The sequence below is a fragment of the Cygnus atratus genome, chromosome 23 (assembly GCF_013377495.2).
Source record: "Cygnus atratus isolate AKBS03 ecotype Queensland, Australia chromosome 23, CAtr_DNAZoo_HiC_assembly, whole genome shotgun sequence".
Taxonomy (NCBI): Eukaryota; Metazoa; Chordata; class Aves; order Anseriformes; family Anatidae; genus Cygnus; species Cygnus atratus.
Genome location: NC_066384.1, coordinates 5,694,893 through 5,716,740, shown reverse-complemented (window position 1 = coordinate 5,716,740; position 21,848 = coordinate 5,694,893). Strand labels below are relative to the sequence as shown.

The following is a 21,848-nucleotide window of genomic DNA, read 5'->3' as shown; positions in this document are numbered from 1 at the left end:
CAGGAAATCAATACCAAAATGCTGCAACAAGCCTGTGGCTTCGCTCTCATTTTTCTTGATACTTTTTTTGCAGTAGATTTTGATCCTTGAAGAGCAAACGCCTCTCAGAGACTGGTTTGTTCCGAGGTTGTGGGGCCGGGCTGGATGCCCCGATGTGTTTTTAGTCTGGAAATCGGTGGTTTTGGGAACCCCGTGCTCTTTGGCAGCCTTTTGGAGGCACGGAGCATCACTCAGGAGCTGTGTGCTGCTTGGGTGCTGCTGTGACCATGGATGATGCCCAGTCCCACTGCAGGGCTCCTTCTGCTCTGCTCATCCCCCCGCGGGACCTCCCATGAAGGAAAGGCGACGGAGCAAGGCTGTGCCTCAGTTTCCCTCTCCCCACCAACACAGCAGGATGCTTTTCCTCTTGCGTTGCATTTACTGCAGGCAGCTCGATGACAAAGACCAGCTCTGATGCCTGCAGCCTCCAGCCCCATTCCTGCCCATGCTCCCACTGCTCCAGCAGTTTATTCCCCGACAGAATTAAATCCCCGCTGTGACTGTGCTAATATCCCACACGGGCTCTTGGGTGAGTAGCAATCAGGGCACTGCTGGTGGTGGGGTTAACCTGCAGCACCGAGAGCATCCTCGTATCCTCCCCTCCTGGGCCATGCAGGGTCTGTCCCAGGAGGGTCTGAGGCAGCTTGGATATTTATTTTCTTTTTCTTTTTTAATCTTTTTTTTTTCTTTTTTCCCTGAGCTATGGGGACCATTGAATGCATCGCTCTCCCAAAAACACAGCTTGCATCTCCTGCAGGATTTTTGCCCCAGGCCCAGTGATACCACCTCAACCTTGTGAGCATCCCAGCCAGGTGGGCTGGTCTGATGGTGCACAGCACAAATTTTAAACCTTCTCCCAAAGCCCCAGGGCCAGAGCTGCATGTTAGGAGATCCTGCCTAGAGGATGCTGGTTTTCCTCTCTCCAGCGCGGTGTTGAAACGCTGCCATCCCATTTAGAGTATCAGCCATAATTATCGTTGGAAAGGCAGAATGGAAACGGCTTGTTTAGTTACATTTCATTAAAAGGACTTCATCTGGGGGCAGGAAACAATGAGGCTTAGGCTGTATAAATATTTGAAGAGTGCTTTCCAGCAACGTAACCCCTTGTGTGTGCATGCGAGCACGCACGCGCTTACAGCCCTGCTCACACACACATGGAGGGGAGAACTTGAAAAGTTTCCCATCGAGTGCCGAAATCCTGAAAATCCCCCGTGCCTGGTGAGGACTCAGCCAAGGCTCGGCCACAGCTTGGGTCGCTTTTGTCCATCGGCAGAAACTTTGCTCGTTTCCAAGGCTCGAACCCTCCTGCCCGTTTATTTTCACAGTAAAACGAGCCCTGCGGGGATGGAGGCGCTTCCTGGGCAAGGTAACCAGAGAAGGCAATGCCGGGGTCAAGACTCCGCTCTCGGTTGTGTTCAGGAGTTTTCCTTTCATCTGGAAACCTCAGCCTTACTGGCGCGGCGCAGAGCCCGAGCGGTTGCAGACGGGGTCCCTGGGGGCCGCCTTTCGGGTGGTCCCCGCTGCTCAGCCCCCCGCCATCCCCCGTGCTTTGCAAAAGGGCAAAGTTTCACCCAGTGCTTGAGCATCTCCCGTGTGGGGAGATGCCTTTTGGGTTTCTTCTACTTGCATTTCTGTTATTTTTTGTTGCACGTCACGTGAGGTTGCTGAAAAGCACGATGCGGAGTGGGGAGCGGGGCTGGACGGGCCGGTGCCGTCGGAAAGGAGATTGATTGCATTTCCAGATGAATAACTGTGGCAGATAAAGTTCAGGGCAGATAAATATAGCCTAACGGCTCTTTGAGCGTGGACTAGAAAGAGGAAATACCTTTTTTTCTTTTTTCTTTCCCTAAATCGAGGAGCTCCGGCAGCGATCTGCTGGGGGTGGGAAACGTCTGTCTGCTCCCGAGCGCTTCGTGCAGAGGGAGGCGGGCTGCTTTCGCAGCCAGAAGGATGCAGCTGGAATGAATTTCCCAGCTGGGACCCGCTGCTGTCCGGCCCAGAGGGGCTGGGTAGAGCCAGGATGCGGCCCCAGGCTGGCTCCTGGCCTTCCTCTGCTCCGTGGTGGCCCTGGGCACAGGGACAGCGGGTGTCCGGGGCCGATTGCTGGGAGTGGTCTGAGTGGAGGGGGCAGACAGAAAGCCTGAGGGGGGGTTTCACGCTCCCTTTGCAGCTCCAGCACCTGGTTGCTCTGTATCTGATCACACATCAGTCTATTTTTAAGGTGCAAAAACTTCAGATATTCAAGTGTCACTCGCCACTTGCGGGCTGTCCAAGCGCTGCCGGGTTAACCCCAACTTGGGCGCATCCCCTTGTGACAGCGGCACCTCGGTCCCAAACCACGTCGGTCCCAAACCACGGCAGTAAATTAGTGCCTGTCACTGGGAGCATGCAAATCAGCATCCCCTCGGGGCTTGGCTTTGGGGTCTTATCCCCAGGTATTAAATCACTGCATCGGGAGCTCGGAGGCACCGTAATATTTTCCCAGCCTTGCTGCATGCCTTGGCGCAAACAGCCTCCGTGTCTGAGGCATGGGACGGTAAATATTTCCTGCTCACTCGGGAGCTGGTGGAGCTGGGGGATGTTGGTGTAACCTGGAAGTGTGTCGGCAGCCCAAAGTGGCTGGCTGGGGACATTGGGATGCACGGAGCATCGCGAACTGTGGCCAAAACACTCAGCTCGCCAAAATGCTGCTGGAGCCGGCGCTGCTGGAGGCTGTGCGAAAGCTGAACTTTCAGCGGCCGGCCAAAAAAAAAGAGCTGGCCTGGAGAAAGAGACTGCAAAACTGTGCTGCTTTTGGGGTGAAAAGCAGCAAACGCCTGTTTTCCTGCGCCTGAAGTTGTTGGAGCAGCAGCGGGGACTTACAGACTTGCCAAAAAAACAATGGAAAAGGGAAACTGAAAAGGAAAAGGAAATAAAAGATGATAAAGCTGGGGAGGAGAGATGCTGTTAGCTGCTTCCACCTTGCTGGGGTAACCGTGTGCACGCAGGGGGCTGGAGCAATAAATCAGCTGGGCAATGCAGCGAGAGCCCTGCTGCAGCCCCCGGTGCAGGCAAACGCTGCATTTATTTAAGCAGGGTCATCTCCCTGCTCCTGGGTGACATGGGTGACACTTGTCCCACCAAAAAGCTTCCCCAGACTGGGTAACAGGAGCCCCTGGGGCCTGGCCATGCTGCAAGGACTCTCCAGGGAGCTGGAGGAGTGACAGGGGCATGCAAATTGCAAAACGCCCGGGGCATGGTCCTGGAACGGGGATGGTGCTGGGGAGGTGCTCAGCAGGCACGGTGGTGTCTGTGTAAGGAGTGGGGGAGCAGATCTGAAGTCCTATTTCCCAGCTCTTTGGAGAGCTCCGTCTCTTTCCGGAGAGCCAGCTCGGAAATGCGCCTTTGTGGAAGGTGAGAAAAGCCCGAGACAGTTTTGCATGCTAAGCTGCAATAGGATTATGGAGCCGAGCAAATTAAATCAATTCTGGGCTGCGGGGGGAAGGTCTCGCACGGTGCATTTCAGCCGCCGGGGCCATCTCCAACGCGCAGAGCCCGGGAAGGAGCAGCCCTGAGCCCACCTCGTGGGGACGAGCTCGCCACGCTCTTCCCATGGGAGACCCCAGCCTGGGGCCGAGCCCCAGCTCATGGCACGTGCCGGGATTTTTCTGGGGCTGCCTGTGGGAATTAGCAATGCTTCCCATGCAGGGCACATCTCCCCAGCCCTACGCGCTGGTTTATGGGCACTGATGTGCGTGCGTGGGTCCCTCATCCTCCAGCACCTCGGGATGCTCCAGACGGACTGAGGGCACTGGAGGTTTGGGGTTTTCAGTGGGCAGAAAGCTTGATGCTCTGTGCTGCAGCATCAGTGAGGGGCTGTAGGGCCCAGCGTGGCTTTTTCCCCCTAAAAAACCACAGCATCCCTGGGGTGGTTGGCACTTGGGGCGAATCCATCCCTGGGAATCATCCTCGAGTGCCTGATGCAACCCCATCCGCAGCGGCAGAGCCTCGCTGGGCTTGTTTGTACCTCGTCGTTTGGCGCTTTGCATACAGCAGGAGGTGGTGCTTTGTTTGTGGGCTGTTGTGTTTGCTTTTTTTTTTTTTTTTTTTTCCTTTTCTTTTCCCTTCCATCTCCCCAGAGGCAGAAAGCAGAGCGTGCTGGGGGATGAGGTGTTAGCAACGATTTACGTCGAGAGGTTTGCTATTTTTCATGCCAGCCCTGGCTCGGGGATATTTATTGTGTAGCAGGGTAAGCTCTGGCACTAATCCATTGAAGAACAGGAATAAAAGATGCTGCTGGAGGCAGCCTGAGGAGCAGGAGGGGATGCTGGTGGAGGAGCTGAGCCTTCTCCAGGGCTGTGGACCAGGCGGTGACAACGCTCACACACGTGCAGAGCTCGGGTTTGGGCAGTGCCCGCACCCTGCTCGGTGCTTCCCTGCCTTGGTGGTGCGTAACCGGTACAGAGCCAGAATAATTGCTGCCACTCGGTAACTGCTAATGATTATTTTACTCACATAAAGTAACCGGCCTATTAAATCAAAACGCGCTGGGGCTTAGGCAGCTGTTATTCGGGGGCTTAATTAGGTTGAAAAAGAATAAAGTTACAAAAAAAATAAATGGCTGCTGCTCGCCTGAGCTCCTGCCATGGCTCGTGAGGCGGATCTGTGCCGGCTGTGAGCATCGGCCCCTCCGCTCCCCACCAGCATCCTGCACCCCCAAAATCCCGCTGCCCTCTGCCCAGCCTCCTCGGCCCTGCTTGAGCAGCCCCGATGGTCTCCAGCACCAGTCCTCCTGCTGTCAGCAGCAGCTTCCCGACAGGTTTATTTTTAACTCTCAACCTTGGATCAAAGCACGGAAATTCAGTGATTCTGTAGTGGGAAAAGAATCACGGCGTCTTTAAGGCTCAGAAACTGTGTTTTCATTTCAGCTCTATGCGCAAGTTAATATTATTTCAACTGTTTATAGTATCGCTAAATCATGTGCTGGAATGAGTTATTAAGGCTTTACGTAGAAAATACCAGAAAGGTGCTTTCAAGGAGCGATTTAATTGAAAATATTCTCTGGAAAATATCTTAGAAATAATCAAGGCTTTTCCTGGGGTATGTTCTAAATTCAATGCACTTTCCTGGAGCAAACAGCGCTCAGCCACGGACAGGTTGGTGACGGGGGCTGTGTCCTTCTGAGCCTCCCAACACTGCTGGCTTCGGCATCCTCCCTGGGTGCTGTGGCTGCGGGATCCCGTGGGGCACACGGAGCTCAGCTTTGTCCAGAGGTTCCCCATGTCCCTGCCGTGGGGACGGCAGCGGGGGGATGCTCAGTGCCGTTTTGTCCGGCTCGCTGCTGCTCCTGCAAGCTGCCACCTCCCTGTGCATCGCCCCATCCTGGCAAGGGGAGGCTGCTGCCCACGTCCCTCTCCTCGCAGGGCTGGGGACTGCTGCTGGGAGCAGGTAGCTGGGGGTTCCTGAGGCTGCCACTGGGTAGAAATGCAAAGAGACCTTTACAAAGAGCACGTGGCCTTTGGCTTGTTTTTTTTTTTTTTTTTTTTTTTTGTTTTGTTTTTTTTCCCTATTCATTTTGCAAGCAAGAGCTGAGTTCCCTGACAGTGGGCAGGGGATGCGATGCAGAGACCTGGAAGAGAAGATCTGGCACCAAGGGACGAGGAGGGGACAGTCCAGTCCCCTGCACCACCCCATCCCATTCTCCAGGCTGCTTCACACCAATTCAATCTTCTTTTTCCTCTTTAAATGCCTGCCCACAGGGATGGGCTGGTCCCCTGCATCCCTGCTGATGCCCTCCACGTGCATCCTTTCCCCTCAGCCTCGTGTCGTGCCCCAGGTTGTGCCAGAAGCTACTGGATGACAGTGGACATCCATATCATGGGGTGCTGGATGGCTGTGGACATCCAAATCCCGGGATAAAACCACCTCTGTCTGCAGACAGCTGCACCAGCTCTCCCTTCCCATCCCAAACCCCACACGTGGAACTGGGGGCCGGGACTGGACCCTGTGGGTGGATGCACATGGGCTCCTTGGGCTGGGAGACCTCCTCCCCTGGGCTTTGCTTCTTCACAGACCTTGGGGTTGCTCAGCCCCGCTCGCCGTGCACGCTGCTGATGGGCCTCAGGTGTGTGCTGGGGAAAGGATTTTACCACGCAGCTTCATCCCCATCGCTGCCAGCCCAGGCGCTGGGCATGAACCAAGCCTGCAAACCCTGTCCTCATGCATCCCAGCTGCCTCAGAAACCAGCGCATTTCAGTTTTTGTCTCCCTTCTGATTCCTTCAGGGGAAACTCTCGAGTCCAAAGAAACATCTACAGTCTTCAATAACTTCAGGCACCCAGGCTGGGGCGGATACACCCCATCCAGGGGTGCGGGGAGAACCCCCGACCCTCTCCAGAATCCCATGGAAAGCACGCGCAGGGATTTGTGCCAGGATCTCCCCCCTCACAGAGCCTCCTGCCTCGACCCCCAGGAGCTGCTGCTTTTTGGGGTTTCTCATCCCCAGCTCATACCTTGTCCCCCTACGGGGCCACTCCCTTCCCCACGACCCCCCCAGGGAAGCAGAGCCCTGGGTTGGGGTGTGTGCGCCCGCGGACATAGCCCAGCGCCCGCATCCAGGGATGCGTCGCCATGGAGGCGGTTTCCTTGGCGACCGTTGCCATGCCGATGGCTACCGGAGAAGGACCCGAGAGCATCCCGGGGAGGCTCGCCAGCCTTTCCCTGCCGTTAAAGACGGATTGATTTATAAGGCTCCCTTCCTCCCGGTATGGCTGCAAGATGTTCAGCGGCAAAGCTCGCTTCTGCAACGGCAGCACTTTTGGGGGGAGCGTTTGGGGTGGTTTGGGGTGAGGTCTGGCTCCACAAAAACCCACCATGGAGGGGGAATGCAGCAGGGCATGCATGCGAGGTTGCATGGGGGCTTTAGGAGGACTCGAACCAGCCACCCTGGTTCCCCAGGACATGTCCCAAGATGTGGTGGGCTCTGTAGGAACACGCAGGAGGTGACAGGTCCCCTCTGTGCCGTGGTTTCCCCAGCAAAGCACCCACCGCTGCCGTGCTTGGAGAGGGCTGAGGGTGCCACGAGGACCCTTTTTCTGATCTTTACAGTTTTCTGTGTATAAAACGGTGTCACCCACCGTGATAAAAGGATAGGAGGGACGGGGCACCCACCATGCTTCGGGGTGCACTGTGCACAGACAACACGGAGAAAACGAAGCTTCTCTAATCCCCAGCTCAGCTCCAATGGGGCCGGGCCAAAGGGCCGGAGCTTTCGCTCACTTTCCAAGGCTCTTAGCGCCAGACTTGGCTGTGATTTCTGCTGCTGCTGCCCCTTGGCTGTGCATCCCGGCTGGTCCAGCCAAGCCTCGGTGTGGAGGCATCGAGGGGACAGCACGCGGCTGGGTTGGCGTCAGCGCATGCCCTTGGGGGGCTGTGGGAGCAAGAGGGTCCCCTGGGCTCGGGGGAGTAGGGGGAGATGTCTCCCTTACCAATCTCCGTGTTCAGAGCTGGTGACAAGGAAATCCTGTGCGCCTGGCACTGATTTGGGGTGGTTTCGGCTGACCGGTGCATGGGCTGAGCCGCGGGGCGGTGGCACCGGTGGGACAGTGGGGAGCTGGTGCCTTGCAGGGCACGATGAAACCTTTCCGTTTCTTTCCACCTCCCACAGCCCCAGACCTTGCCAAAGGGAAAGCAAGGCCCCAGGAAAGCAGGGCTGAGCTGGTTGGCGAGCCCCCTGCCAAGAGACACCACCTGAGAAGTTGGAGTGACAGGGAGCTCCTGGCTCTTGGCTTGAGCTGACTGTGAGCATATCCCTGTCCCTAAATTGAAGTTTTAGGGTTCGGATGCAGCTTGCACGATGCCCAGCCATCAGCAGGCTTGCCAGGCAGTTGTGCACCCTGTCTTGACATGCTGCAAACCTCAGGTGGCTTCGCAGCTCGGGCGTATCTTTCCGACCGTGGGGACATCCCAGCCCCTCATCCAGCACACCTGGGGGTGCTCCCCGCCTTGTTCTGACCATCAGCAATAAAGCCTGGCTGAAAGGAGTGCCTCCTGGCTGAGGAGTTGGACTTGATGATCCTTATGGGTACCTTCCAACTCGGGATATTCTATGAATCTATGAAATTTCTCCCCCGGGACAAATCCAGCTGGCTGCATCCCTGCTGAGCAGCTGGCTGTGCGGGCTGGGAGCCCTCATCCTCGGTGAGCTGGGGAATCAGCGCTCCCCCCAGCTGTGTCCCCCCTCGATGCCGGGGGGGCCGGGACGTGCAGAGCATTAACAGTCTAAGCAGCAGTAAATCCAAATAAACACCGCCTGGCCCCAAGATTTATTGCATGAGCCTGACCGATGGCGTCAGCGCTGCAGCGGGGGCAGCTCGGGCCGGGAGGGGCTTTATGTGAGGGAAGGGGAAGGGGAGTGGTGGGCATCAAGAGGTGTGTGTGGGGGCTTTGGGGGAACAGATGTGTCCCCAGCACCCCACTCTGCACTGGGAACACCTGGGGATGTCCTCGGGGCAGGGCCACCCTTTTGTTTCCTTGCTCCGGGGTTTTCAGATCCCGAAGCTGGAGCATCCCTGCCCTTCGCCCATCCCGCTCCCCGGTGTGGGCTCGGCTGCTGTCCGAGCAAAATGTGGTGAGGTTGCTCCCATGGGAAGCTCTGCTTTTGGGTTTGGGGCTGGGAAATTCTCACATGTGCCAGGCAGGCGGGAGTTTTAGGCAGCTGGAAGTAAACTGGCCATTGCCTTTGCCATGGGGAGCGGGGAGAGCACCAGGCATGCCCTGGCACAGCGCGGATGCAGCTCATCCCACAGCCAAGGGGTAATTTGTCCCCGTCACCGTGGGGTGTAGGGGGCTCAGCTGCGCTGCATGTTGGGATCAGCTGCAGGAACTCTTTGCCCATCTGCCCTCTTTACCCAGGCCCAGGCGATGTGCAGCGATCTCCATCATCTCCAGGACATTCCCACTGATTTGTCACCACAGGGCCACCAGGACCAAGCCCTGTCTGCAAACAGCACCCGCAGCTGCCAGAGTTGCTTTGATTTTATGTTCCCAAACCAAAGCTCAGCTGCCTTTGGTTCTTTGCAGCAGGATGGGGGCACGCTGCGTGTCCCCACCTGCATCACTGCATTCCTCCAGCCTCTTCTCCTGGGCAAAACACAGCCAGGGCACACGCCAAGCCTCTCCTTCCCTGTGGGATGGATGGATGGATGGATGGATGGATGGATGGAAGGAAGGATGGACAGACAGATGGGGGCACGATGGGTCCACGCTTTTTGCCTTTTCCTTTCCCCATCCAAGCACGGGGAGCCGGGGAGCCGATGGCTGGAGCTGCCTCGTCTGGTTCCAATTTAAGGGAGCTCGGCAGAGCCGGGCCATGTGGCTCCCATTACAGGGAGGCTCTGCAGGTCGAGCAGAGAGAATGTGACCTTCAGGGAGCTCGCCTGGGTCGGCCGGCAGGGCTGAGGGGTGGCTGGGGAGCGCCTGTGCTATGAGCTCCTTGTTTCTTGGGGAGCCTCCGTGTGTTTTTAGTATAAAAACTCGCTGACGGTCCGGGATTAAGTGACAGGATTAGTCCTCATTTATTTTAAAAAATCATAAAAGAAGACAGATGCAAGTTTGTGGGCATCTCTGTCTTCTTTGGAAAGCTTTGATGTCTGACCATGCCATATCCAACAAGCACAGAAATCAAAAGGCAAACAAAAGCAGCTCCAAATGTTCCTTCTCCCGACTCCCAAACCTTGCAATTTTTCTTTGCCCTCCCATCAATTTTGGTGGCCTTTCCCATGATTTATGGATCCCTGGGGGGCAGTAATAGAGCCCCCAGTGCCTCCCAAGGCCCTCCTGTGCTGTGTTTGCAGATCAGTCTTCAAAGGACATGCAACCAGTCCCTGTGTTTTCCCCTGTGATCTCCTGGTCCCTTGGCATCCCCGCACCGGTCGCAGTGTATAGGCTAGAAAAAGGAAAGGGAAATCCCACCCGTGGAAGGGGCAGGCTGCTCCCTTGCAGCCCTGACTACAAGACCTCACTCATAAAACCCCTCTGGCACGCACAAAGCTTCCACCACCAGGCCAGTGGATGCGAGGTTCTGTGGGACGTCCACGCTCCGATCCCTCCCTGAATGCCCCGCGTGGGAACCAGAGCGAGACACAGGCAGTTTTGTCCTTGTGGGGTCAGGCACGGGTTTATAGGTCAGACATCACTTGTTTAGCAAAGTCATTTGCACTGGTCCTTGGAGCACCAGTTTTGCCCGGCTTTTTCCCATCTCCTCTCTGGCAGCTGGAGCTCGGTCCTCCATGGACCAGAGCAAAGGACTACGAAGCTGTTGGAGCTCATGTCACTTGTCACCCCTCGATGACACCTTGATTTCCCCCATGGCAGCTGAGGCTTCTTCTCTGTCTTGAGCTGATGGGTACCAGGGGAAGGGACGTGGGGTAAAAGCTTGAGTTGAGCCCCACATTTCTCTATCTTGGGACCTTTTGACATCTCAAACCTCATTTTTGTTCCAATCTGGAATGGGAACAAAGAAACTCGAAGTGGTTTTCAAGAGGTAAAACCCTGTAAGAGCGGAGGGGGGGACCCTACTACCCCCTTGTTTTACATTTAAGCACTAACCTGGCTCCTTACATCTTGAAACATCTGATGCTATCTCACGGATCAAAGCCTCCTTGTTTGGGTTGTAATGAAGTGTCAAACTGCTTCCTTGCAACACAAACAGGAGACACTTTGATCTACAAAACAAGATGCTGAAGAGCCCTCCTAGCAAGGGCTCTTCAAGTTTTAGCAGCCGTGGAATATCTGAAGTCTGACATTGTTTCATACTGTGACTTTCTGAGCTGATGGCATGCGTTGCTGTCACACCTAGGCCAGGAATTAAGTGAGAATCACTTAAAACAAAACAATACTGAGCTGGAGAACTAAAATAATGTGTTTTCTAACAGTTTCCAGAATCAGTTTTTTTTCCCCTTTTCCAGAGGGCTCGTTTCCATGGGAAATGTTATCAGAGCCAATGTGAACTCTACAAAATGTCAGCTTGTCTGAAAGATTTGCAACAGAGAATTATTTGCGGGGGGTGGGGAGGGGCCGAGAAACGTTTCTGGGCAGCTCAGCCAGAGAGCACTGCCTGCAGTCCCTGTCCCTTGGCCTTGCTCTCCCCATCCTGTCCTGCGTAACCCACTCTGGGGGGGCCATGCAGGGCCCTCCCTGGCTTTGGGGATCCCCTTATCCCCGTTGGGGCCAGCTAACGTGGCTCTCCCTGCTCGGCTGCAGGCTCAGCGCTGGCGCAATGAGAACTATGAGAGGCCGGTGGACCTGGAGGGCTCCGGGGACGACGACCCCTTTGGGGACGACGAACTGGACGATGTCTACTCAGGCTCTGGCTCAGGCTGTGAGTAGCTGCAGGGCTCCCGGGAAAGGGTGCTGGGCCATGGGGAGCCTGGCCCTGGGTGCTGGGGGAGCGGATTGCCCCTTGCCCACCTCCAGAGAAGCCTTCCTGCCCTCTTCTGGCCCAAAGCAAAAGGGAATGGTCCCAAAGGTTGGGCTCGAGTGACTCCGTTCCCCATTTAGGTCTCTGGCCCTACCAGGCAGGATTAGCCCTTCCTGATAGCCTGTGCTGGTGCTTTAGGGGTTTCATCGACCCCAGAGGGGGGCTTTGACCAGCACCTGGGAATTTGCAGCCCTTGGTTCCTGCTGAGCCCACAACGGGTCCATGCCCCCTGGTTTTTGGGTGCTGCAAGCCACGTGGGTGTCAGCCCTGGGAAGTGCCTGCCTCACCCTTTGCTCTTCTCCCCCCTTTCAGACTTCGAGCAGGAGTCGGGGCTGGAGACGGCCGTCAGCCTCACCACGGACACGTCCATCACGCTCCCCACCACGGCAGCTGCGTTGCCCGTCACTGCGGTGCAACCCGTGGCAACTCCCTTTGAAACATCCCCCACCGAGGACACCATCCCCGAGCAGACCACCGGCGCCTCGTATATCCCCAGGGTGACAGAGGCACCAGTGATACCCAGCTGGAAGGCCACCACCACCAGTACCACAGCCAGCGAGGCCCCCAGCACGACCACCACCACCACCACTACAGCTGCCACCACCACCACCACGGCCACCACCACCACCAGCACCACCACCGTGGCCACTGCCAAGCCCACCACCGTCCGGAGGTTCCTGCCCCCCTTTGTCACCAAGGCAGCAACCACGCGGGCCACCACCCTGGAGATGCCCACCGCGTCCATCCTTCAAACCAGCACGCCGACGGAGGTGGCCACGTCACAGCTTGTCCCCTCCAGCACGGCCAAGCCTAGGTCCCTGCCAAAACCAAGCACCTCCAGGACTGCAGACCTCACGGAAAAAAGCACTGCCTTGCCTTCCAGCCCCACCACGCTGCCACCCACAGAAGCCCCCAGGTAGGAGGCTGGAGCCCTTTTTCCCTGCTGAAGGGCTCATGGACCACATTTGAAGCCAAGCGATGGTGACGGGGAGCTTTTGGGGTGGCTCCATCCTGAGCCAGCTGCTCAGCAGGAGGTCAGACTGTGTTGGGGTCTTCCCAGCTCTGTGGAGAGTTGAACATTTGGGGAGATGGAAAGGGGAGATGAGAGGGGTGGGGGCAGCTCCTGCACGAGCAGTGATGGGGCTGATGGGGGACATGGTCACCCAGGACATGCTGCTCCAGAGCATCTTCCCCAGGCAGCAGGAGGGGGAGCAGGGCTGGGGTTTGGGGGCTTTCCTCTGGGGTTTGGGGGCAGAGAGGGGCTTTCCTCTGGACGCACTTGCTGAGCTCATCGTACCGCAGCCTGGCTTGCAGCCTGGTGCTGGGAGACCCAAACGCACTGCAATTACTGTGTGATGGAGCATTTCCAGCCCGCCGGGGGTCCTGAGCTGGGGATTTAATCTGCTGCTCCATCTCCCGTTCAGAGCCCCTGAGGGGCCCTTTGAAAAGCGCTTTGACTGAGAGGTGGAGTGATTTGTCTAAACTAGTCCCTCTTTTCTGGGTACGTATATATGTGTGTAGCGCTCCGGGCTCCCGCTGACCTTCAATTAATCTCTGTCACAAAACCACGTGCCTGCAGAAGCAGCAAGCCGTGCGCTCATGCCAGTGGCAGTGTGACACGGAGAGGGCCCCATCTCGCCCACCCTGGCTTCATCCCCAAAGAGCTCTTTGCCCGTCTGCATTTGTAGTGGTCCAAGGGAGACATGAGAGCGGGATGAAGGGAGAGAAGGAGAGGGAGGGGACCCCTGGGGCTCAGGGAGCTCATCCGATGGCATCCACTCCTCAGCCTTGCTGTGGTGCTTTAGCACAAAGCATTGCACCACCTCCTGCCTAGCAAGGAGGTATCTGAAATATTGCAGCCAGCTCTTGGTGTGTACTGGGGACAGAGCCTGAGCAAAGGTCTGGGACGTGGGACCCCCCCCGACTCTCCTTTGGTCTCTGGAGGAAGCCAGAGGTGAGAGCCGGGCACCTGGGTGGGGACAGACCAGAATGGTCCTGCTCAGCCCAGGTGGCCTCAGCCTTTTCGGTGACTGCCAAGTTGTGGGGCTGTGGTGTTCTATGCAATACAACAACCCACTTCAACGACACTGCAAAGGGATATCCCCCCGCCACCCCATCGCTGGTGTTGTGGTGTCCTTCCTCCAGCCACACTGGCGCTGCTGGAGGCAGGAACCACCCGTAGGTCCTTGTCCCCTGCTCCACCTTGTCCTTTCTCCCAGGTGGAGCCAGGGGAGGTGTCGACGGTCCTCGACAGCGACCTGGAAGTCCCAGTCAGCAGTGGCCCCAGCGGGGACTTCGAGATCCGGGAGGAGGAGGAGACAGCTCGTCCCGAGCTGGGCAACGAGGTGGTGGCCGTGGTGACACCGCCATCGGCACCGGGGCAGGGCAGGAACGCGGAGCCGGGGCTCATCGACAACACGATAGAGTCGGGCAGCTCGGCTGCTCAGCTCCCTCAGAAGAACATCCTGGAGAGGAAGGAGGTGTTGATAGGTGAGAGTGGAGGTGGTGGGCTGGAGGGGGATGGACAGCCCCTAGGAGAGGGCTTGGTCTTCAGCAGGGTGCTGGGGTGGTGCTGAGCCTGGGATAACCCACTGTCACCCGCCGAAATAGACACCTCGAGTGCCTGTACTGGGGGCTCTCTGGGGTCTTCCCATCTTTGCAGGGAGAGCGCGGAGCTGTGCAGTTTGTTTGCTAGGAGGAGTTTTATGTGAAGAAATAGGATGTTTTAGGGAAATTACGGTGATGGCTGAATGCCACCTGACCGCAGGGGAGGACAGAGGTGGTCTGTTCCTTTGGGTCCTGCCCATCCATCAGCATTACGAAGCTGTTGCAGCCCCTCAAGTCATGCTGTTGCATGAGGCCAACGCCTTCACTTTTAGTTTAAGCATGGATTCAGTCCCCAAAGCACACATCAAGCCAGCATCCAGCAGGGTTCTCCTGATCGCTCTCCGTGCGTGGCGGTGCTGGGTCCCCCTCTGATGGCCGTGCCACCTTTCTGTTGCAGCGGTGATTGTGGGCGGCGTGGTGGGAGCCCTCTTTGCTGCCTTCCTCGTCATGCTGCTCATCTACCGGATGAAGAAAAAGGATGAAGGCAGCTACACGCTGGAGGAACCCAAGCAAGCCAATGTCACCTACCAGAAGCCGGACAAGCAGGAGGAGTTTTTACGCGTAGGACAAGAGCCCGGTGTGCCTCGCGCTCTCCTTCCTGCTCCAAACTCTCCCTTCTCCTCTCCTCCATCCCGTCTCTCTCTTTCTCTCTCTCTCTTTTGGATCAGACTGTGAGTTTAAAAAGCAAAAAAAAAAAAAAAAAAAAAAAAGAACCCGCAAAAGGAGAAACCGCATCTTCGGCATGAGGGACGCGCTGCTTTGCGGACAGCGGCTGGAGCTCACGGGGCTTTTCCCACCACCACAACGACTCTGGGATCCGGACACCTTGTACCAGCCCTGGGGCGCAGGGGGGTTGGTTTGGATTTATCTTTTTTTTTTTTCCTGTTGGAAAGGAGGGAGGTTTCTTTCCCTCTCTCTCTCTCTTTTTTTTTTTTTTATTATTTTTTATTATTTTTTGAGTGGGGCTGGTTGCTTTGCAGGAATTACCTTGCTCCCCGCTTCTGTTTGACAAGAGGATGCGACTCTCAGATACGCTTCAAACCTTGAAAAAAGCACAAGGGGCCGGAATACCTGCAGCCCCGGGCTTTGCTCTTGGAGTGGGGGAAGACAAAATGAACACCACCATGGCCAGTACAGGGGGAGCGATGGAGCCAGTTTGCCTCTTCGAGCACCAAGAAGCCACCTTTGGGTGCCTCATGCGGTGCTGCCCCGGCCACCACCACCCTCCTCAGCTGCACCGAGCATGGCCGGAGACCCGATGGCTCCATGGTGTCGGTGGTGGAGGGGTGGCTGGAGAAGGGACCGTGCTTTTGGGTGGCTGGAGAAGGGACCATGCTTTTGCTGGGTTCTCACTGTGACCAATAAACCTCGGCTTGCGCAGCCCCACCGGCGGTTCTGGTTTTCAGATGGCGCGGGACAGCGCTCGGTGGGGGCCTGGCAGGGAGGAGAAGGGGAAGCGGAGCAGCTGTTCATGCTGGGGTGATGCCTAACACAGCTCGGCCAGCCGTGAGATGCAGCAGCGAGGAAGAAGCAGAGGCAATAAATTGCAGGGGGTCTGCACCAGGCGGGGCAGAGCGGTGGCTCAAAGCGGGGCAGCTCGGCTGCTGCTCTACTTCGGCGAGCCCCAGCGCCGAGCGTTTCTGTTCCTTTTGTTGTTGCCAAACTCCCAGCACCAGCCACGGGGCCAGGGCTCAGCTCGGGGCGCCCGGCAGAAGACGCTGGGAGCCACCATCACCGAGCAGTGGTTTCCCTTCCGATGGTCTCCGGGACGCAGAGCAGCAGGGCCTGATCCAGACCCCCAGCCGTGCCTTCGAGAAAGGCTGGGGTTTGGAGCAAGCCCTCTGTGCAGAAAAGTCAATTAGATATTTCAATTAGTTGGCTTTTAATTAGCTGAAGCACTGCTCGCCATGCAGTCAAGGCTCTTGGTTTTAATGATGGTTGCGATCTCGGTGGTGTCCCGTGGAGACCTTGGCTTCGTCCTTAGGGCAATTTAAATCGGGAAACAACAAAAAAAATCGGTTACTTTGACTCTGTTGCACCAAGAATTAAACTGCACAGACACAGAGATGCTTGGTCCCCCTCAGGGCATATAGGGATTTATCACCCTGGTGGAGGCTGCGAGACAGCAGAGCTTCTTGTCATGTTAGGAATTTGAACGCATATATTTTATATATATATATATATATATATACACTCACATACATACACAGTTATATATATATATGAAATGAAATCCCTGTAAATTTTCATTGCACTGCATCTGATGGCTGGGAGGGACTTTGTGATTATGCCGAGCTGAGGTTTGGTGTCGGTGTTCAGTTCCTGAGCTCCAAACACCGACCTGGACTGATTTCGGGGTAGGGAGCAGAGTCCCTGTGCACAGGCCAGCTTTAATAATGCCAAATTTAGAGATGTCAGCCTCAAAACAGTCATCCTTTTGGTTGAGTTTGGGGAAGACTGTCCTGTTGGATGCCTGGGATGGTGATGCTGAAAGGCGGAGGGTGGTGTACGTGTGTGTACATACACCCAGAGGCATCGTGCATGCCAGCGTGAGGAAGAGGATGCTCTGAAAGGGGACCACGTGGCCGAGGAAGGCTGGTGCCTGCTCCAAGGCCGCTTTCTCTGAGCTGCTCGAAGGGGAGCGTTTGATGTCTGTGTGTGTCTGGTCCCAAAGGGATCACGTGAAGGGCCCCAGCTCTTGGTGCGTGGCAGAAGTCAAGCTTCATGGCATCGTGAGCTGGGCATGGCAATTATCAAGGCCACCCAAAATCACCATCTTTTGTAATAACATGGACTTAATCTTGTGAGCTTACATTAAAAAAAAACAAACTCCCAGCTTAATCTTTTAAATGCTGCTTTTCTTAGCTGCTTCTCTAATCTTCTTCATTCCATTTTTTCCCCGTTAATAGTCTGAACTTCTACAATACAATTTTTTATTCACTCAAGCTTAACCTCAGCTCACTCAGCTGGTGTTAAGTTGTAATCCTGGCACTTAAATCCGTGACAGTTCCACAAGTGAGGACAGCGGGCGGGGAGAGGAGGCTTCCTCGTAGTCATTAAAAGCAGGAGACCACCATGGGTAAAATAAAGGTGAAGTCAATTAAACTGATAATTAGAATTGACCAAAGTCAGTTCATTGTCTGCTTCTCCCACGCAGTTGCTGTATTACTCAAGGAATTGTATGGTCTCAAGGAGGCTTCCTTTGGGGTTTTGGGGTCTGGTTTGGTCTGGAGCTAACCCTGATGGAGCCCTTCCTGCTGCCTGGCTCCCCAGCAGGGGCTGCAGCATCTTTGTGCTTTTGGGGAAAAGCCCAGCTCCAAAAACTGCAGCTTCCATCAGCTCTCTGTGATGGGGATGGACAAACCCCAGTGACACCTCGGTGCCTGCTGCTGCTGCTGGGGTTGCCGGAGGCAGATGGGGGGGCTCCATCCAGCTTTCTGCAGGGCTCTCCCCGTGCCCTGGGGCTTGAGAGGGCTTCCTGCTGCTAGGACGGCTTGGGAGGAGGCGAGGAAGCATGGGGGGAGTTTGGAGGCAGCTGTTGGTTTGGTCATGGAGCAGGTTTTTAGGGAAATTGACCCCAACAGTAGAAGGAGCGTCTTGCCCATCAGCCCCTGGCTGAAGCCTGGCCGGTTTGGCACCGCTGCAGCCGTTCTGCCCTGTCCCCAGCCCCGTGTCCCCGTGAGGCTGTCCCTGAGCACAGCTGGGGCAGTGCCCAGACGTGCTCGTCCTTCCAGCTGTGCGCCTGCAGGAGGATGCCTCAAAGAGCCCTGGGGTGCAGAGGAGGGACATTCCTCTTGCTTTTCCCTGCCTTTAGTGTGCCTGTGAGATGGCAGAGCCGAAGGAAGAGCCTTTGCTGTGCCAGCTTCTCAATTTTAGGAGAGCAAGGGGACGGAGGTGGCCCCAGCTGGTGGCAGCACCCAGCCCCGGGTGGGTTTTGCAGGCCTGGGAGTGGGTCACCCCTCTCCTTCCTCTGTGATCTCTTTGTGTTTGGACCTTCCAAAAATAAGCAGCAAGACCTGGCACATATTGCTTTGCCTCTAAATTTCCCATTCCCTCCCTGTTTTGCCTGGTGGGTGGGTGACAAAGACCCCTCATCTTTGCTCCATGCAAACCTTGGCTCCTGTTCCCAAGAATTATCCAACCTCTGCCAAGAGCCACCAGCACGGAGCCTGTACCAGGAGCAAACCCACCAACTAAAAACCAGAAAAAAATCTTATTTTTTTTTTTCCTACCACCCTTTTCATGGTTATAGCAGTTTCTGGGCTTGGAGCTTTCCAGGAGGCTCCGGCAGCTCCCAAAGTGACGTGGGGTTTCCACCACTGAAACATTTGTCTGATTAACCGGTGTCACGGCTGCGCTTGAGGGGGCGGGGATGTGTGTGGCGTGCGTGTATGTATGTATATATATGTGTATGTAATTAATATATATGTATATATGTATATACGTGTGTGTGCAAAGCATGCAGGCGTGCACAGCTTCAATGCAAACTGCACCTCATGGGGAGGACGGGGTGCTGGGGGTTCAGGATTTGTCCCTGCGCTCCTAGCTCCTTCCTTCACCCCAGCTACGGGAGCGAGGGCTGGATCCTGCCCCCTCGGCTCTGCCAGGGCTGGGGGAAGGAGCGCTTTGCCACCTGCCCCTTTCCCTGGCCGGAGCCGAAATGGAGCCCGAAGGGGCAGCGAAGCCCCAGGAAGGGCGGCGAGGCTGCGCGGCTTTGCTTCACCCCACGTACCTGTGCCTGCAGCTCCGTGGCCGCACCCACGCTCCGGCTCCATAGAGACGTCTCTGTCTGGAGCACGCATAGTTTTGGGCTTTGGTTTTTTATAACTTTTTATTATTTTGCTAAAAAATAAAAAAAACCTCACCCTAGGAGACGCCCGTGCAATGCCCAGATTTACCCCCCCACACACCTTGCAGACAGCTCCATCGCTGCATTTCCAAAGACCTCAAGGGTACCCGCGACCCTTCGTGCGTCAACCACCCCTGTTCTGGGTCCCCCTGGTCTAAGTCATAAATGTACAGCCGACAATCAAACCCGACAGAAATGCTGACTTTAGAAAAAATACGTATCCATTGCAGTTTGATAGAACTTTTTAAAATCACGTGCTTATCTCTCGCTAACGCTCACCACCATGTTGCCAGGATAAATCACCGCCCATCGGTTCTTCTGTAAATAAACACGAGACATTCTTGTATAAATTAAAATGAAAAAAAAAGAAAAAAAAATTCATTGATATATGTCCAAAAAATATCCCTTTCCAGAAAATTTAAATAATTCAAAGAAAAAGGAAAACCTAACAACAAGTGAGCCCCACTTTACTTTTTCTTTGGAGCTGGTTTAAATTCCCAATAAGAGAATGAAAAATCTTTAACAGTAGAAGAAAACTACGAGTGTTTTACCTTTCAATGAATATGGGAGGGAAAAAAAATGCATGTAAATATTTTTAATAGGAAACATATCTTAAACAGAACTTCTTTTTGTATGTACATAACTCTTCTAGAGTTTAGTACTTAAATTGCTTCATAGTGTCTGTTTAAAAACAAAAAATAAAATAAAATGTTTGTTAATTGTTTTTGTTCTTACTCAATGGCCAAAACTTTAAAAATAATAAAAAAGACTATAAAAAATAATCTTTGCCAATGGATCTAGCACTGTAATGGTACTGTCTATTTTTTTTAATTATTTCTGTGCTGTGCCCATTTATAAAAGGAAAAAAAAAAAAAACAAAGAACAAAAAATAAAGTCATTTAAACATTATCTGCCCAGGGCTTCGCCTGCTTTCTTGCTGCCGACCGCCTGCCCCGGCTTTTTGTCGTGCCGAGGGGCTGCGGGCGAAGGGAGATGCCACTCGCTGTCGGTGTGATGCTGTCAGGCGAGGGCTGGTGGATAATTAATTAAAGGTCTCCATGGCAATGCTGCAGGGATGCTGACGAGCCGGCAGCAGCAGGAGCCACGCCAGCGATGCCCGTTGATGCAGGACCAGGGTGCAGAGGGGCAGTGAGCACTGCAGGTGTCCCCAGCTCTGCCGAGAGCCGGGCTGCGGCCACCATGTCCCCAAGGGTCACCACTGTCACCAGCGAGTGGCTGAGCACTGGGAGCTGCTGGGTGTGAGCCCACAGCAAAGGGGCTCCCCATCCCTGGGGTGTCCTGCCGGGGTCTTCCCACTGTCCCAGGTCCTTGGGGGTGCCTGGCTCGGAGCTCCCTGCTATGCCCAGCTCTTCTGCTCTGGCCACGCGCCTCTGCGTGAGCAGAAGGTGGAAGGAAGCATCCTCGCCTGATTGCCTCAGGTCCCGCTCTCCTTTCCAAAGCAATTCCTGGAAGCGAACGTGGTGAGAGGTTTGGCAGTGATGTGCTGGCCTCTGTAAGGAGCCTTGGCTGTGTTTAACCAGCTCTCTTGCATTGCAGGGGACAGACCTCCATCGGTGCAACGTTGGTGCTGAGAGGCAGGGCAATGCCACTGCCAGCGTGGGCTGGGGAGCCTGGCAGGTCCCCATCACCCCCAGCCCCTGTGCACGTCCCAGAGCTGCTCTCGGTGTCTCACTGCCTCCAGAAGCATCTCGCATTCACCAGGGCCACCCATTCGGGCTGTCAAACCATCCCCAGACCCAGCAGCAAGGACTTCAGCCAGCTGCTGTTACGAGCTCTGGGAATTACTGCTCACAGGGAGATGTTGGTATTCAGGCTGGAAGCTTGGAACAGGCTCTAATTATATCCCCATTCCTTGTTTTTTTTTCTCCCCAACAGCTGTATGGAAATGTTCCCTTCCCACAGCACCCTTGCAGCCCCCCAGGATTTAGGAGGACAACCCCAAACAGCCCCGGTGTTTTTTTGTGTTTTTTTTTTTTCAGCAAAATGGGCTCGCTGTGAGTGACCCATCATAAAACTCCATGATGAGTCGAGCACCCAAGAATAATAACCTATTTGGGGCTTCACTTTGCAAATTGACAGGTGGAGGGCACTAACCCCTTCCTGGTTCACAGGCTTTTGGGCAGCCACACGAGAACAACACCGATGCTCAGCTGAGTGCCCAGTGCTGAACACCTCGTGGGACACTGCTGGGAAAGGTCCTCAGATACCAGCCCTGAACAAGCATGGAGATTGTCACCACTGTCTGGGCAACCTGTCCCCAAAGTCTTCAATAACTGGGACAACCATTGAGCTTATGCTTTAAAAAGATGTTTTGCCAAAGATGCCTGTTTTAGGGGTAAAACACCCTGATCATGAGGACTCCAGCTCAACCTGAGCTTAGGAAGGGGAGACCCCGGCTGATATGCAGCTCCTGGAACCCGAGATAGGAATAAATAACCCTAAAGCAATAATGACAAGCTCATTAGCTGAAATACAGCAATCCCTTCCAGTCAGTTTTAAGAGATTTCTGAAAGCACTGAAATGATTTGTTTGGTACTAACGGGCTCCAGATGGAGTGGGAAGAGGCTCTCAGCCTTCAAAGGAAAGAATTAAATAACAGCAAGCCAAAGGGTTAATGTTGGGCTTGGCTTTTCAGGCACTTTGATGATGGGGACTCACAATTTGCTTGCCCAATGTCTGGGAAAAGGAATTGGAGGACATGGGACAATTTGTCTTGAGGATGAGAGTGATGAGCAGTTTGGAGAGGATGGGGGGGAGCAGCTCCCACGTCTGCTCCCGTGATCAGGGGAGGACAATGAAGCAGAAAGGCAGCAAGGTCAAACCTGGCACCGAGGTCCATGTGGGGCAAGGCTCAGCCCCAAGGGCTCACCAAGTC

At 55.1% G+C, this 21,848-nt stretch overlaps 1 protein-coding gene across 1 annotated transcript in view; it reads left to right on the top strand.

Moving 5' to 3' along the window:
- SDC3 (syndecan 3) overlaps positions 1-15,442 on the top strand; it is a 31,327-nt gene extending 15,885 nt beyond the window's left edge. Inside the window, exons 2-6 of the mRNA XM_050715258.1 lie at positions 11,280-11,397; positions 11,809-12,410; positions 13,713-13,986; positions 14,501-14,680; positions 15,084-15,442. Of these exons, the coding sequence (XP_050571215.1) occupies positions 11,280-11,397; positions 11,809-12,410; positions 13,713-13,986; positions 14,501-14,680; positions 15,084-15,112 (1,203 nt within the window). The 3' untranslated portion in view covers positions 15,113-15,442. The remainder of the gene's footprint in view (positions 1-11,279; positions 11,398-11,808; positions 12,411-13,712; positions 13,987-14,500; positions 14,681-15,083) is intronic.
- The last annotated feature ends 6,406 nt before the right edge of the window (positions 15,443-21,848 follow it).